Here is an 18,253-nt window from a genome sequence, read left to right as displayed (position 1 = left end):
TTGACACTAGCCAGTACTGTGGTATAAAATGCTTTGTTTGAAATAAATTGACTGCCTCTGCAGAAAAGATTAATAAAAGCCAAATTTCTTTAGCAAATCGACAAAAATAACTTCAGTATTATGAAAGGCAATTAATACTTGACTGCCAAAAACCTTGAATTAAAATAAAATCAGGAAACTAAAACTAAAAACATTTCAGTCTTTCATGATTATATGACTATTTTAATTAACTTGCTAGCTCTCGGCTACAAAAATTTCTTTTGTTTTCATTTGACGTGAGAGTTGTAAATGAAGAAGAAACAGCAAAATCACTAAAGCTAAACATGCGTCATGTGAAGACTACCGTCCTCTCCACTGATACTTAAACTGCTCTGTGCATGCGCAAATTTGGCAGCTTGGACTTTCCAGAATAAATTTTCCGGCTGTGTGTGACTGCTTGTTGCTACTGCTGATACAGCCGCACTTCAAATAGCCATAAGCAGGAACAGGTTCTGCTCATATGCGAATCAACTGTGCATGCACACAAGCCCGTTGGCAACTGCTCAAAAAAACCTAATGCAAACCATTGTGACCTCACAGTCATCGGAAGCAGTATGTTGTTATGAAGTGTTGCATAGTCTTTGTCCTAAAGCCTTCGACACATTTTGGTGTGGGCAGGCGCTTGCGTGTGCACTGTCGTTTGTTGATGGAAATGGTGCATTTCTTTTGCAACTTAAGTTTGTTTTGGTTTTATTTCTCTTGTTAATGTTTTATTGCTGCAGTATTATTCTGCAATAGTGGGCTAAAGTAAAATTATTTGTTAGAGTATCAGGCCTTACCAGTCAAAATTACAAATTTTTTAACTGAAAACTAAAACAATGAAAAATTCCCGGGATTCTAAAAAAATCCTGGGTTTTTCCCAGTTTTCTCCCTAATTCAAAAAATTCCCGGGTTTTTCCCGGATCTCCTGGTTCATATACACCCTGTTGGTGGTAAACAAAGATGATGTGATTCTTCAGTTTCTCCAGGCATTTTTGTTGATCAAACTGTATACGGGTGTACTGCAAATTCACAGCGTCCAACAGGCACAATATTTCAGTGATCAGACATGTCGCCATTGTCACATGCACTGATGAACTGAGCTCTTGAGGGCATACAGCCAATTAATATCTTCTGCCTTCGTGAGCTGCTTTGTCAATGGTCTGTGGCTGCACATAAGCAACTGCGGACATGCTAGCGCCTGCGTCTGTGATAGCGTTGATCTAAGTTACCTGTCCCGAGATCTTTTTGTTGCTGAGATTCTTCTTAATTAAACGCAGTGCTGGTTTCCAAGACTTTGCTAAGATTGTAGCAGCAATCTCGATTGATGAGATCATCTCTGGTGTGAATTTCTATGGCCTCTCTAACGATTCTTCCCAAGTATTTGGAAGTTTGTGCCAAGAACCTGGTACATTCATACTCCATCGTGTAATTCTTGGACAAACAGTGCCCTGCGACTGCTGACTTGTTAGGATACATCAGTTGAATGTGCTTCTGGTGTTCTCAGCAACAACCTTTGACAGTGCACACTGTCTGCCCAACATATGTACCCCACATTGACACGGTATCTGGTATTGCTGGCCTTCCATAAACCAACATCACCTTTGATGCTTCCCAACAATGCTCGTGTTTTATTGGGTGGGCAAAAACAGTTCTTACTCAGTGCTTCTTCAATATGTGTCCAATTTCTCCTAATAGTGTGAGAGTATACAGTAGCAGTGGCCGTCTCTTCCTCTGTGACTTCTTCCATCTCCACGGGTTGTACTGTTATGGTGGGGTGGAGATTGCACCTAATCTGCCATTCTGGGTACATGTTTCTTCAGAATACGTTTCTGAGGTGTCCCAGCTCCTGGGGCAGACTCTGCGTCTGAAATGGTGCACGCCCTGAGTACTAGTGTTTTTAGTATCCCATTCCCCTGCAAAGCATGGTGGCAGCTCTATGCATACAAATACAGACCAGTGTGCATTTTCTCCCAATACACACCATGGCCCCGGGCACCATCAGCTCTTCTCTTGATCATGACATCCAGGAATGGTAATCTTCCTTCTACTTTGGTCTCCATAGTGAATTTGATGTTGGGATGTGTAGAGTTCAAATGTTTAAGGGAGCCAAGCAGTTTGTCCCTTCCATGGGGCCAGGTGATGAATGTGTCATCTACATAATGGAAAAAATTTGTAGGTTTCCATATGGATAATTCCAGGGGTTCCTTCTCAAGTACTTCTTATATAAATTCGTGATCACAGACAAGAGTGGGTTGCCGATTGCAACTCCTCCTGTTGGGGGAGAGGACCACCGACCATTTCAGGCATGTCCTGACTTCCACATATTTTCTTTTTAATGGAGAATACTATGAGCAAACGGAAGGACTTGCAATAGGCACCACACTCTCTCCTGTGGCTGTGAATTTGCATATGGAGTACTTCAATGAGGAAGACAGCTGCTACCACTCTTCACAGGGAAATGGGGTACTAAAAACACTAGTACACATGGCACACACCATTTCAGATACAGAGTGCGTGCCCCAGGAGATGGAACACCTCAGAACTGTATTCCGAAAAAATGGATACCCAGAATGGCAGACGACGTGCCACCTCTGCCCCACTGCAACAGTACAACCTCTGGAGACAGAAGAAGTCACAGAGAAAGAGGGAGCCACTGCCTTTATGCCACACAGAGGCACACTATCGGGAAAAAATGGGACACATTGAAGAAGCACCAAGCAAAAACTTTGCCCACCCTTTAAAACACGAGCACTATTGGGAAGCGTCAAAGATAATCTTAGTTTGTAGAATGCTGGCGTGTACCAGATTCCATGTCAATGTGGGATACACACATTGCACAGACAGTACACACGGAACGTACCAGGATCTTTCACAAACTTCCAAATACTGGGACAGTGTTATTAGAGGCCATAGAAATTAGCACCAGGGATGAGCTCAGCAACCGAGATTCCGACTATAATCTTGGCTTGGAACCAGCACTGAGTTTAATTAAGAAGACTCTCAGCAAACAAACTGATCTGGTGACCAGGGGGACAGAGAACTTACATAAATGCTATCACAGATGCTGGTACTAGGGTGTCTGCGACCGCCGCCGCCCAGCTGTGGACTTAGCAGCTTGTGGGGGCAGGGGACATTAGTTGGCCGCACACCCTCAGGAGCTCAGTTCATGAGCATACCTAATGATGGTGACATATCTGATTGTTGAAACATTGTGCCGGACACTATGAACCGGCAGTACACGCATGGACTGTTCAATCAAAGAAGAAGAAGAAGATGATGATGATGATGATGATGATGTCAGAAAAAGTACTTTGGTAAGCACTGTGGCAAGTTCAGACCAGTGCATATTTCAACTGCTGGGATTTACACAAAGTATGAGCAAGAAGAAGTTTGCTTCTACTTGAAAGTATGGAACAGATTATGTTAGGGAATGAATTAGATGGGCAATACTTTGTGACATGCGCTATATTTGTACACTTATCCATTTTGTTTTATCACCCAGTTCAACAACTACAAAGAAGTAGCTTTTATCCCACTGTCTCTTGGCAGACATTCATTAAGACATACACCCTCCTGCCTGGATATTCACAAAATCATGCTATTATGCACTACTGATATGATTAGCCTTTTGCTGATGTGTAGGAGCCACAACTTTCTGTAACCCCCCCACCCTCCCAAATTAGTAGACCATTCTCTACAACTGTGTATATAATAATTTATTACAGCTCAGATACTTTAAAAGATCTACAACAGTCCTTTGACTGTAACATGTGGGACTGCCTTGGTGTTATCTTGTGGGTCTCATCCGATACTAGGTGCTGCACACTTCCGACACACTAGCCACTACTCAATATTTTATTGTTTCAGGCCTGGACATATGTTAAGGGATTTAGTAGTGTTTATTTACAATATTAACACTATTCATTGCAGTTTGCAGCAACAACCAAACACGAAACTATAAAATTGTCAGAAATTGCAGGACATTTATCGAAATTCCATTTGTTGGACTTATAGTAAACAATAAAGTGTAGTGAAATTCCATCAAAAGCAGACAAAAAAAGGGGTTAAGAGCAAATGATAAGGTATGTTGAGAGTCTGTCAGCAGCACTGCAATCAAAATGGGCCTTGTATTCCACCACAGCTAAATGACGAGCAAATGCATACCTCAAAACCATTACAGCAGTCAACCACACCAAGAGCTCAGTACTGATCTGCTGTAGCAGTGAACCACACCTGGGCATCATGCTCTCTGACTGCTGTGAGTGTACACAGCAATCAAAAGATTAAACACATTTTCTCTTTTGACAATTTTCTTTGTTATTTTTCATATATTTTAGAGCATATCACATTGTTAATATGCTATTATCTCACAGATATTTACCTTGATAGGCTTCTTGAAAGATAGCAGTGCCTGAAGAAGCAGCGACCCATGAAGTTGAACTTTCACCTTCTGTTCCGAGTCATTTTCAGAAAATTTTTTTAACGTGGCAATTTGCCACACAGATTTTATCTGTCGGTCATCAGGTTCCCAACACTCAAAACATTGGAACAGTTCCTAAAAATGAAATGAGCAAAATTATAAATGCAAGCTATTTTGAAATACAACAGAAATGCTTATTGATCTGAGAATGCAACAAGCAACTTGATGATTAGTCCCTCAAATATTAGCTTTGTGCATAAGTTTGTGGCGTTTTTCTGTAAGTATAATAAACACAACAGAGAAAAATAACAGAGACTTTATACATCAAGGGTGTGTTCTCCTCCACTATTTACAGGTCCGCCTATGCGGGGTAACTTTTTGATTCTGCAACTGCAGAAAACACACGGTTTTGAAGTGAAGAACTCGTTGAGCAGTGTTCGGAGCAAATTTCCACCTGGAAAGGAAGTTCCTCGAAGATTATTTAACACAGAGTGAAAAAGGTGAAAATCTGAGGCCGAGAGATCAGTTGAATAAGGTGGGTGCAGAATGACATCCGAACCCAACTCACGTACAATGTTTCTTGTCTGTGTAGCAGACTGCAGGGGAGTATTGTTGTTGAGTAGCATCACTTCATGCAGTCTTCCTGGTCCTTGTTCCTGGATTGTGTCTGCAAAACATCTCAGTTGTTGACAATAAATGTTAGCAGTGATGGTTTAAACCTCGGGGAAGCTATTTTAGTACACTACACCGCCACTGTTCCCCAGATGCACATTACCATTTCAGGACTCCAGCAGGTCTCTGTATGGGGAGTTTTTGCTTTGTTTGTGCTCATCCATCTCTTTCTTTTCCTTACGTTAGCACAAAGGCATCCTTTCTCATGACCAATAACAATACAGGATAGGAATGGTCAGTGTTGTTCACGAGCCAACTGATAACGAGCATGCAGAAATCACATATGGTCACCAGCTGATTTGGTGATTTTTTGCTTAGAGCATGTGGTACCCCCACACACCTGGTTTTTTAACCTTTACCTTAGCATGAAAATGTCATATGATGGTGGACTGATCGCATTTTCCAGTTCTCAAGTACACTGACGTGGATCACTGTGGATTAAAGTATTTAAACGATCATCATCAAACCCTGAACAGGTTACGTAACATGGAGAGTCACTAATGTCTAAAAAAAAAAATGATCCTCCTTAAAACGGAAAAACCATTTTCCTGCCCTGCTCTGTCGAATGGTATTATCCCCATACACTTCTCAAATGTTTCTGGCTGCCTCTGCTGCTGTTACCCTCTGTTGAACTCAAACAGAAGAATATGTCGAAAATGTTCCAATTTCTCCACTTGGCACTCCATTTTCTAGTGTCCACAGCTCCCCTCACTATCTCCAAATGACAAAATATATGTGGTGCAAATTTTTCTGGCTGCCTCTGCTGCTGTCACCCGTTTCTTGAACCCAAGCAGAAGATTATGTTGGAAATGTTCTGATTTCTCCACTTGGCACTCCGTTTTCTAGCATCCATAGCTCCACTCACTATCTCCTAATGGGAAAATATAAACTAAAATAGCAACAGTGAACTAGAAATAAAAAATGACAATTGATAAATAAACCCATAGCAATTGGATTACCAACATGCTACAAACTTATTCATCAATCTAATATTTAGAATCAACAACGATAAAACACCATGAGGCATCTCCTAGCAGTGATTCCAGCCACCAGGTGGGTCTAAGATGTGCCTTGTCAGACAATGGAGGGCACATTTGTGATGTGTTCCTGTTTAATAGCTTCAGATGCTGATTTTCGTGCTCACATTTTGTTCTCGCTAATATTTTGTGTATCCATTCAACAGAGAAGTCATGAATTGCTTTAGTGCGATATTTGGTTTAACGATATGTGTAAATAGTACAAGCTGCTGTAAGCTGGTAGCGGCCAGGCAATGCTACATTGATCAGCATGAGAGAAAAGTCATGTTGGGCGAGGCAGACAGGGTGAACAAATGTTTATCCATATTTCAGCGTCTGCTGTTGTTACAGATAGATCAAGAGCAAGCCAAACAGCCAGATTACTAATGCAACTCAATACAGTTATCACATTTGAGGTGTTTTCCCCAGAACGTTTGTTCTCCATGTCTTGCATGATCTGACATCTTGTGCACCACCCCTTCCTCGCTGTCTAATTGCTACCACCACACAGCAGTGTACTCAGTTGCTGCTGGACTTCTGGTACCTATCTGGGACTCAGCATCTCCACTATATAGTGAGTATCAACTATCCTTTTCATAATATTGTCACTATTCTTCATGTTTTTTAGTATCTGATACTAAATGTCATTAATCCAGTTACTGCACCAGACTAAATTTAGACACCTCTATCACACGCACACACAAAATTATAATTTACAAAAAGACATTTGTAATAAGAAAGAAACTGATTATTTATGATAATGCTGAATGTCCCATGAATCACATGATGAAAGTATTGGTTTGGGTTGACTCCATTAACACACTGTAAACATAATATTTTAAATATCTGCAAAACATCAAAAAACATGCCCAACAACTCTTACAAGATGTATTCTATACACACTACCTTCAATTTTACTGGCACAACTTCATATACTGAATCTACATAGGCCATTTCTTTAGGATAACACTCTTTCCATTAATTGTAGTTTTATGGTACTCTGCCAACACCAATTTGATGACAATTGTGTTCTCACTGACAAACAGTCAGATTCACTGAAGTGAGTTGAGTGTCAATTGCTGAGTAGCTTCTACTTCATGAACATAAAACATAAAAAGTTCTGCTTGTCTTTGAGATTGTTACCATACTTTTAAAAAGCTTGACAATTCGTGTTATTCGGAGGGCTTAAAATGGCTAGGATGTTGGGAAATGCATATAACTCTAAAAGGGGGCTAAGTTGAAAAAACAACTTGTATTTGAAATAAAAACGCTGTATTCATTTTTGATATGGACATGCATTTGACACCTCAACGCAAACGGAAAAATTTTTTGGTTAGTGTTTTGTTGTAAAATAAAAAGCAGGTATGAATCATGGGGTTATGCAGACAAGACCGATGGATGGTGTAATTTCAGATGTCCAGCCAGGTTAATTTTATGCACAATTTCATTTAACAATGAACACTGTCATCATTGTCGGGCGCTGTGCAAACCATAATGATGGTCTTGTATGTGAATGAAACAATTTTCAAAATGGCTAGGTGAATCCTTGAAATACTATGTAAAAAAATTACGTTGTCTAACTGGCTGGTCACAAAAAACATAGTCAGAAAAAACCCAAAATATTCTCTTTTGTTAACGCTGGTATGCTGCCCTCAACCCTAGGTTTGCTCTGACCACCACTGTAATCCTTTCCTTCCACATCCGTTCAACTACAGATAAACTACAACTTAAACAATTTTTTTTCTCTTTGACTCATTGCATGACTCCTCCATTTATTAAGCAACCCACCTCATATTTAACAGTCTCCTGTAACACAACATTTCAAACACTTCTGTACCTGACATCTGGGGTTGTCGGGTGTTCTGCCGGATATCAGCGTCGTACTTGCACGATATTTCGGTCACGTAGCTCGAGACCTTCATCAGGTGCGTCTCAGGTCGCACCTGATGAAGGTCTCGAGCTACGTGACCGAAATATCGTGCAAGTACAACGCTGATATCCGCCAGAACACCCGACAACCCCAGATGTCATTAGATCGCCGGGAAAGCCTGAAGAGTTACACTTCTGTACCTATTATCATTTGTCTTCCCAATAGTCTACATTTTGCACCTACAAAAGACTGTGCTCTAAGCAGACTTCCATGAATATTTTTCTGGTCTCAAGATCCACACCTTGGTCTTTATAGTGTTTTTTCAACAGAAATACGTTTTGCCTCATGCAATTCTGGCATCTTTCATCTTTCAGATCTACTTCTGAGATAGCAAAATTTATCAACCTCTCCAGGAGTCCCTTGCTCAAGTTAACAATTAGCTAACTAGCATATCTATGTGCTGCACATAACATTACCTCAGTTACCTTTTTTATGTACAGGCCTACATATTACAGCCATCAAATAACACCTGACACATTGGGACACGATTGCAAAAATGCACAAATGACTTAGATTTACTTGTTATATTTGCTATCCTTCATCTTAAATCCTTAACATCATTTTCATAAATATTTAACTAGGGATAAAAAGACTGTCAGCAGATGTAAGGCTGACAGTGTCCTCTCACCTTCATAAAACGATGCTGCTGTATCCCGAGACGCTGGCAAGCCTGGCCAAGGCTTAAGAGAACACCAGAATGACGTGCAGACAGCACTTCACTAAGCCTGCCTGACAATTCGTCAAATATCTTCTCCAGCTGCGCAGTGAAACATTACACCCATTATTACATGTTACACACTGCTATTTGTAATAAATTCAAAAATGGATGGAAGTCATGAAAAACAACCAAGGAAGTAATGAGTGCTGTATAGGATTCTGTGTAGTGACATTAGAATATAATTGATTTATTGAACACTAAGAAGAAGCCATATTTAAAGAGTTATGTAAAAATTTTTGAGCACAATAGCTCGAGAGGAGCTCAATTTGTATACTAATTACAACTACCATTATAATTTTCATATTAACCCTGTTGGAAGTCTGTTGTAGTAGGTCAGAAGAAGAAGTGAGGGATCAGATTCCTGACTAAAATTCAAACATACAACATTGCTAACTGGATTCCAGAAAGATAAGCTGGCCATGTGGCGAATGCTGCATTGCATCAGTGGAGTGAAAGGGTGTGTTTTATGTCTGCAAATGCAACAAAGGAACTACAAGTTACAGAAGAAAAGTAAGTGCACCCAACTATTAAACTTAAATATACAACTTAGGGAACACGGTAGCTAAAGGAATTAAGTATTTTGCACAGGGCAGCAGTGATGTTCAAAATGCATTATGGGAATGCAGGCTTTATTGCTGAATTTCACTAATGAAATTTTCTCAGATTATCAGCAGAATTGTGGTGTCAGATGTCGCAATGTTTTGACGGGTTTCCCAATCATTGTCTTCAGGTGAAGTGTCGTGTTCAAGTCCAATTCATTCCTTTATAGCCACTGGACCACATACTCCTCTGCTGAGGGGCCCAACAGGTGGGCCAATTGCTTGCCTCTGGAAGAAATATTGTGGCCAGTGGTGGTGGGGCCAGAGGGTGGGGTGGGTAGAGGGTGGGGGTGGGCGGTCAGACAGGCAGGGTGCAAGGGGCCCAGGTGTTGAGTCCTCGTGCTGCTTGTCTATTGACACACTGCCTCTGCCACTTTCACATTACAGCATTCCTGACGTATTTTTGCTAATGCCAAATCCCTTGCAGGGCTCAATTGGAGACTACTGTCCTAGTTGACAAGGCTTTCATGTAATCACATTTGTAATGCCTTTTTGATGACCAAACCCCTTAAAACCATTGGCATAGCACAGCTTTGAAGTTTAACCGAGGCAACTGCTCTTTCCATGCTCCAAACATTACTGTGAGATGCACAATGTGTATTGCCGATGTACTGAATGCCATACTTGGAACTAATTCTGTAAATGCCAGATGTTCATAGTCCTACTTGGTCTCTGACGACTCAAGGATTAGGGACAAAGAACTGGCTAGGAGCATTTATTAATGTCCATGAGAATTTCACTCACTGATTTTTCTAAGACTATACGTGATTTACTATTTATTGCAATGTTCGTATCACCTGCAAACAAAAAAAACTTTGCACATGATCATGTACACTGATGGAAGGTCACTGATATACCGGGTGGTTATAATTAAACTTTCCCTATTTAACACATTATAACATGGAAACTAATTACCATATGAGTACCAAACTTGGTAGCATTAATGACCAGAGTTGGGGTGCATGATTTCCATGCGTCACTACAGCCACCAGGTGCTGTGATCAGTCACTGTGATTCATAGTCACACACACCTGACCAGTCGCAGTGCACTTGCTGACGTCTCAACACGAGCTTGGACAAAAGGAGCAGGGAATTGTTGGTGAAGCTCTATTATAAAAACAATAGTAATGCTGCAGCTTCACTTCGAGGATATGGCCAGCTAAAGGATTACGAAATGGTACTCTTTCTCCACCTGCTGTACAGAGCATGATGAAGTTCGAATCAACTGGAGAACTGGCCATCTCTCTGGTAAGAGGCTAACAACCGGTTGCACCACAGGTGGTTGGTGAAGTAGCTGTTGCTATGGCAGACAACGCTGAACGCAATTCCTGATTGTCTGGCGGTGTGCATGCTGTGTCACGACAGTTGAACATCCCATGACCCACTGTATGGAAGTTGCTTCGAACCATTCTCAAATGGATTACATAAAAGATCCATATAGTACAGCAGCTTGCACCATAGGATGTGCAACGACATGATGACTACACTCTCCACTTTCTCACAAGGATTGAAGTTAACGAGGGCTGGCCCTGGACCATCCTATGGGCAAGCGAAGCTCATTTTTCTCTGATAGATGAGGCGAACACACAGAATTGCCGAGTGTGGGGATCTTGACCTCCAGTCACTGTGCATGAAGTTCCTCTGGGTGGTGAACATGTCACCATACGGTGTGGCTTCATGGCTACGTTCATAATTGGCCCATTCTTTCTTGAACAGGTTGGCACTCAAGGACCAAAGACGTGCAGTGTGACTGGCCAGCATTACTGTGATATGCTTCACCCGCATGTCATACCTGCCCTACAGGAGAGAGATGCATTGAACTCAACAGTTTTCATGCAAGATGTGGACCCCACTGCACATCGCTAGTGAAATTGTGGAGATCACTTGCATCTCTGAAACACATTTGGAAACGATCTAATTATCAGCTGATGTTTCCAAAAGCTTGGCCAGTATGATCACCTGATCTCACTCCCTGTGATTTCTGGTTGTGGCGCTACTTGAAGGACAGGGTTTATCAAGGAACATTCACACAAGTGCGGATCTGAAGTGCACCATATCAAGAAAAGGTAGCCAGCGTACCTATGGACAGTAATGGTACCGGTATGTAATGGTATGATGTATCGTAGCAGAACATTAAAAGTGTTTCAATTTAATTGATTCTAAATTATTTCTCTTCCTCATGTTCTTGACATTAATGCTACCAAGTTTGGTACTCTTACGGTAATTGGTTTTTGTGTTATAAGGTGTTAAGTAGGGAAAGTTTAATCATAACCACACGGTATATACATGAAAAACTTTGACACATCACAAAATATGCCAGTAGCCTGTGATGTACAGGAACTTAGTACATTTTCACTGTATGTGTAGTTAAGCCTTCTCAATGTCACAACCCTTTAGCAGAAGTTGAGCTTATGCTACTTTTCCTAAAAAATTTGAGAATGATCACAAAAGTGAAGTTGGATGGAAAATTGACAACATTTTTTTTTTTTTTTCTCTTTTCTCTGCAGACATGCAGACGATCAAAAATTGGTACATACTGCACATAAATAGGCGAAGATGGTAGCAAATTGCAACAGTGGGCAAAATATTAGTCAATGTACCAACACAATAATGCAGTATTGCCCATGACAGCCTATGTGATCATTCTATTTCAAATCAGCAGTGTCCAACCTACACATCAGTACAAGTTCAATGATGCCGATTGTGACCCAGTGATATTGTAGTCACAGTATCACTACGTTCTTACAGTTCGTGAATTGCACAGTTTTACATTTCAGAACATTTACAGTAAGTTGCCAATGTTTTTCACCATTATCTTATCAAAATCTGTTTGAGCAACATTTTTCATATAGTACTTTATCATAGATAACACCATCATCTCAAGTTAATATTAACATTGTCTGCTGGGTCACCAGTATACAATATGAACAGCAAGGATCACACACACTTCCCTGAGACAAGCCTGAAGGTATTTCTACATCTGTTGATGACTCACCATGCAAGATAACAGGCATAGTCCTTATTACAGTGCAGTGTAGTGTGTAGAATATTTCAGAACATATGAAAATTTGCGCCGGGCTGGGACTCGAATCTGGATTACCCAGTTGTCGCAAGTGGTAGCCTTAGCCACTTCGGCTATCTGAGCATGCTTCCAGGAGTGTACTGGTGTCTACTCTCCTATGTGTTTGCACTATATCAGTGTGATTCTCGCATATCTTGAGACGCTGTTTTTTCTCGTCACTACCTTGTTATGGCATGCAGTGTCTTGAGACACTGCACTGCTGATCAACAGCCACATTTATTAAGAATTAAATCAAACAATGAAAAATCCAGGATGTAATAACGACAATATGAAAGGGATCGATTGCTACTCACTATATAGTCAAGATGTTGAGTTGAAGACAGGCACTACTAAAAAAGCTTCTTCTAAAGAAGACGACACACACACACACACACACACACACACACACACACACACACGACCACTATCTCTGGCCACCGAGGCTGGACTGCAACTAAACATGATGGGAGAAGTATCTGGGTGGTGGGATAAGGAGGTGACTGGGAGAGGGAGGAGAAGGCTGGGCAGGGAGGGGGAGAATAGGACAGTAGGGGTGTGGGGTGGTAAAGTGCTGCTTATGTGAGCATACAGGGTTGTGGTGGCGACAGTGTAGGGCAGCTATGTGCCATCGGGAGGTTGGACAGCGACAGAGGAGGAAAGGGAGTTCGAAAAAGGAGAGAAGTAAAAAGACTGTGGGTGTGTTGGTGGAAAAGAAGGCTGTATAGTGCCTAAGTGGGAGCAGAGAAGGCTACCGTATTTACTCGAATCTAAGCCGCACCTTTTTCCGGTTTTTGTAATCCAAAAAACCGCCTGCGGCTTAGAATCGAGTGCAAAGTAAGTGCAAGTTCTGAAAAAATGTTGGTAGGTGCCACCACAACTAAGTTCTGCCATCGAATATATGTAGCGCTACACAGGCATGCTTTGCAGGCACAAAGATAAATACTGGCGCCAAAACCTCTGTGTCAGTAAATAAATTTTAAAAAAAGGTGGAAGATGAGCTTTTTTCTCCTCCCCGAGTTTCGACCACTGCATTTTCATACATTATCCAACGAAGTAAATACAAATTCCGTATTGTTCATCTTCAAATGTAGCAGCATTTCAATGTACTATGTAAATCCGACTGGCAAGACTGTTTGGAATGTTTGACAATATGGCCAACTCAACGTTCTGAATTTTTTCCTACCTGTGAGAAGATGGTTGCTAATGGCAACTTTTATGTGTTGTGAATCACATACAGTATTCTCTTTACCATAAGAATAATACGAATATAAACATTTTGCCATGTATTGTTTCGTGTTTGCTGCTATCTCATTTAAATTCTGTCTGCCTAATAAACTACAAAACCTGAGTGATACAACAGCAAACGCGGAAGAATATGCACATCATGTCATGTTAATATTCGTATTATTCTTATGCCTAATAGTGGTACAGTCAGAAATGAAGCACGGCAATTGACTAGATTTTTAAATCTAAGATGACTCTAATTTCTGTGCAGAATGTAATGTACTAAAGAGGCGACTGCAAAGATTTTCAAACGGAGGAAAATTTTCGCTAAACTCTCGTTCAGAACATCTTCTATCATACATAGTCTATTATTTAGTTCTTGTTGATCATTATCGAAGAAAGCAGCAGTGTAAGTAACAAAAAATAGTAGTCTCTTGCCATTGTTTCGCTAATGAGATGATTCCTCTTTTTTGTTTTTTAATTGTAAGCAGCGGTAGCGTGCACAAAACAAGCCATGCCGCGAGCGGCGACAGGTCGTAAACACGCATTATCAGAATGCGACAAACAATGCATGACACAGAACAGTAATGCATTTTCAGCTTAGAGTGACGAAAACACCTAAAACAAAGAGAACGGCACTTATCAGATCAATCAATTCAAACCAGATGAAGCACGTAAAAAAGGAAGGGTACGGACCGCCTGATGCATAGCAATGGCTACCTGGTAAAGCTTAACTGCTAAGCTTATGACTCGAACCAAACTACTGTAGCTGTATTGTCATTCATTTGACCTAAATTGTGTCTCATATTACAATGGACCAACTTTGTTTCGATTTGGAGGTGCGGCCTAAAACTTTTCTCTCCCCTTTAATTTCGAGTCTCAAATTTCAGATGCGGCTTAGATTCGGGAAAATTTTTTTCCCTTGATTTCGAGTCTCATTTTTCAGGTGCGGCTTAGATTCGAGTGCGGCTTAGATTCGAGTAAATACGGTACACGTGGGTGAAAGACAGTAACAAATGCTGAGGCGAGAGGGGTTATGCAAACGTAGGATATATTGCAGGGAGAGTTCCCACCTGCGCAATTCAGAAAAGTTGATGCTGATAGGAAGGATCCAGATGGCACAGACTGCGAAGCAGTCACTGAAGTGAAGAATGTTGTTGTGGGCAGCATGCTCAGCAACTGGGTTGTCAAGTTGTCTCTTGGCAACAGTTTGTCGGTGGTCATTCACGCAGGCATTGACCATTATGCCCACGTGAAATGCGCTGCAGTGGTTGCAGTTCAGCTTGTACATCATATGGCTGCTTTCACAGGTAGCTCTGCCTTTGATTGGATAGGTCATGCTTGTGACTGAACTGGAATGGGTGGTGGTGGTGGTGGTGGTGGTGGGAGTGGGAGTATGTATGGGACAGATCTTACCTCTTCGTCTATTACAGGGATATGAGTCATGAGGCAAGGGGTTGGGAGCAAGGGTGGACTAATGATATAAGAGGATGTTGTGTAGGTCCGATGGCCAGCGGAATACCACTGTAGGAGAGGTTGGAACGATAATGAGTAGGACATCCCTCGTTGCAGGGAATGACAAACCCTGGCAGAGAATATGATTCAGTTGCTCCAGTCCTGGATAGTACTGAGTCACGAGGGGAATGCTCCTTTGTGGCTGGATGGTGGGATTCTGGGAAGTGCTGGCTGACTGGAAAGATAAGGCTCAGGAGGTCTGTTTCTGTACAAGGTTGGGAGGGTAATTTCGGTCTGCGAAGGCCTCAGTGAGACCCTTGGTATATTTGGCGAGGGTCTGATTGTCATTTCAGATGGTGCAGCCACAGGTGGCTATGCTCCATGCAAAGGACTTCTTGGTGTGGAATGGGTGGCAGCTGTTAAAGTGGAGGTATTGCTGGTGGATGGTAGGTTTGATATGGAGGAGAGACTGATGTAACCATCTTTGAGATGGCAGTCAACTTGTTAAAGACTTTTTCTCCTTCTCCCAGTCCACCTTTCGGTCAAAAGGGCTTCTTCTAAAGCAGACACCACATCTAAATGCACATTCACGCAAGCACAATTCACACATACACGACCACTATTCTGACCGCCAAGGGCGAACTGCGAGCAACTGCACATGACGGGAGAAGCAATCTGGGTGGTGAGGCAAAGTTGCATTTATACCTACACAACTTGTGCCTATGTGCCGTGCTAATGCGCTTGCCCTACATGGAAGTAGAGGCAAGCATGTAGATGAATGGCTGTTCCTCAACATGTTGAGGTGTGTGTGATTGCATTCACATCTGTGCTCACATAGGTGCTTCTACTTGCAAGGCACCTTATGGACAAGGCTGGGTCAGGGAGGGGGAGGGACAGCAGAGTAGAAGTGCTGCTTGCGTGAGCATACAGGGACCTACTCCAGTCTGGTCATGACCATCACCTATCCCATCAACGGCAGGGCTACCTGTGAAAGCAGTCATGTGATCTAAAAGCCAAGCTGCAACCACTGTGCAGTGTTCTATATGGACATGATAATCAACAAGATGTCTGTCCACACGAATGGCCTTTAACAAACTGTAGCCAAGAGACAGCTGGACCATTCAGTTGTTGAACACACTGCCTGACACAATGTTCTTCACATCAATGACTGCTTCAGATTCTGTTCCATCTGGATCCTTCCTACTAACACAAGTTTTTCTGAACAGTGCAGGTGGGAACCCTCCCTACAATATACCCTATGTTCCCATAACCCTTCTGCGCTCAACTTTCATTAGTCTCTGCCTTTCATTCACATGTCCCCTTCCCTCCCCCCACTCTGGCATTACACAGCCTTTTATTCCATCAACATCCCACTTCTTTCCTTTTCTGCTCCCCCTCCCCCTCCAATCCAACCACATGAATGCACCTAGCTGACCCGACCCACCACATCCCTGTATGCTCACACAAGCAGCACATTACCGTCACACACCCCTCCCCCTTCCTAACGCAGGCTCCTCCTTACCCCACCACCCAGATCGCTTCTCCCATCAAGTGTATTGGTCGCAGTCGGGTGTCAGCGGCTGCAGACAGTGGTTGTGGTTTTTGTGTGTGTGTGTGTGTGTGTGTGTGTGTGTGTGTGTGTGTGTGTGTGTGTGTGGTGTTTACTTTAGAAGAATGCTTTTTGGCCAAAAGCTCACTTGTTTAGCAGTCTTTTCGTTGTGCCTGTCTGTGACTCAACATCTCCATTATATGGTGAGTAGCAACCTATCCACCTCATAATATTTCAATACAGAATGAACTCGCTAATTGTGATTATGGTGCTATATCAGCTTAGAATATTTCAGAAAGAATGAATGCAAATTTATGTGAAACTGAGACTTGAACCCGGTTTTCTCAATTGTTGCCTTAACCAGATTGGCTATCCAAGCACACTTCCAGGAGCACAAGGGAGAGTAGAAACAAAGACAAATGGAGATAGTGGCTGCTTCTGGAAGATAACCAAAGAGGTTAAGGTGACCGCTCGCAACTGGCACAAATTTTCATTTGTTCTGAAATATTCTTCAACTGATGTGGGACCATAATCGCAATTTGCAAGTTCATCGTTATTATAGTCCTTTTGTTGTAACTATTCATATGGTACTGAGTCAAATGTTTTTCAAATGTTAATAAATACTGCATCCACCTGACTGACTTGATCCCTGGTTTTTAGAATATCACATACAAGAAGCACAAGTTCCGTCCATGAGACCAATGTTTTTGGAATTAATTACAGTTGGTACGGAGGAGGACATTGTGTTTGAGATAAATCACTATATCTGAACTCAGAATGTGTCCTAAGATTCTACAACAGATGAATGTCAATGAGATTGGATGGTGCTTTCGTTGATCACTTCTGCTACCCTTCTTGTTGATGGGTGTGACCTGTGCTTTCCTCCAATTACTGTGCACAGCCATTTGTGTAAGGGATCTATGGTATACTATGGTTAAAACGCAGGCTACCTCAGATGCAAATTCTATATAATGGAATTTTCCTCATGCTTTGGGGCCTTGTTCAGTTTTAGTGATTTTAGCATGCTTCTGCCATTTATATTGCTCAACTTTGCTGTGGTGCGAGTGTTAAACTAGGGCAGTATACCTTGTTCCTTCATTGCAAAATGGAGGTACACATTTCTACATTTACAATGTTATCCTCAGTTTCACATCCTATGCCATCCATGAGTATCTGAACACTAATTACTGTGCCATTAACAGCTTCACAATGGTCCAAGTTTCTTTGGGTTTTGTGAGCTGTCTTTAACATTCCATTATAGCATTGTCTTTTTACAGCTAAAGGGATTTCATTTAGCACCTCTCTAGCTCTCTGCTTTGTTTTACACCTATTGTGCAGTAGTTGCTGTTTCTTTAGAAGCTTCATCACATACCTGTGCACTATGTAAGCTCTCTCCAATCACAAATGCTTCTACTAGGCATAAATTTAGCCAGTGCTTGGTCAATTATCATTCTAAACTTTAACTACAGTTCTACATAATCCATCAAGATTTAACAGTTTCAAGTTCTTCCTTGAGATACAACACTACAGCATCTTTTCTAGTTAATATATAAATCTTCCAATATGTTTTCATTGCCCTTCGTATTTT

General features: G+C 41.7%; 1 protein-coding gene across 1 annotated transcript in view; it reads right to left on the bottom strand.

Moving 5' to 3' along the window:
* Positions 1 to 18,253, bottom strand: part of LOC124615985 (nucleolar protein 9) — a 55,663-nt gene that overhangs the window by 15,224 nt on the left and 22,186 nt on the right. The window contains exons 5-6 of the mRNA XM_047144194.1: positions 8,688 to 8,816; positions 4,403 to 4,576 (exon numbers count right to left, since the gene is read on the bottom strand). Coding sequence (XP_047000150.1) covers positions 4,403 to 4,576; positions 8,688 to 8,816 — 303 coding nt within the window. The remainder of the gene's footprint in view (positions 1 to 4,402; positions 4,577 to 8,687; positions 8,817 to 18,253) is intronic.

Source organism: Schistocerca americana, chromosome 5 (genome assembly GCF_021461395.2).
Source record: "Schistocerca americana isolate TAMUIC-IGC-003095 chromosome 5, iqSchAmer2.1, whole genome shotgun sequence".
In the NCBI taxonomy this organism is placed as follows: Eukaryota; Metazoa; Arthropoda; class Insecta; order Orthoptera; family Acrididae; genus Schistocerca; species Schistocerca americana.
Note: the sequence above shows the minus strand (reverse complement) of the source record. Positions and strands in the feature narration are given on the sequence as shown.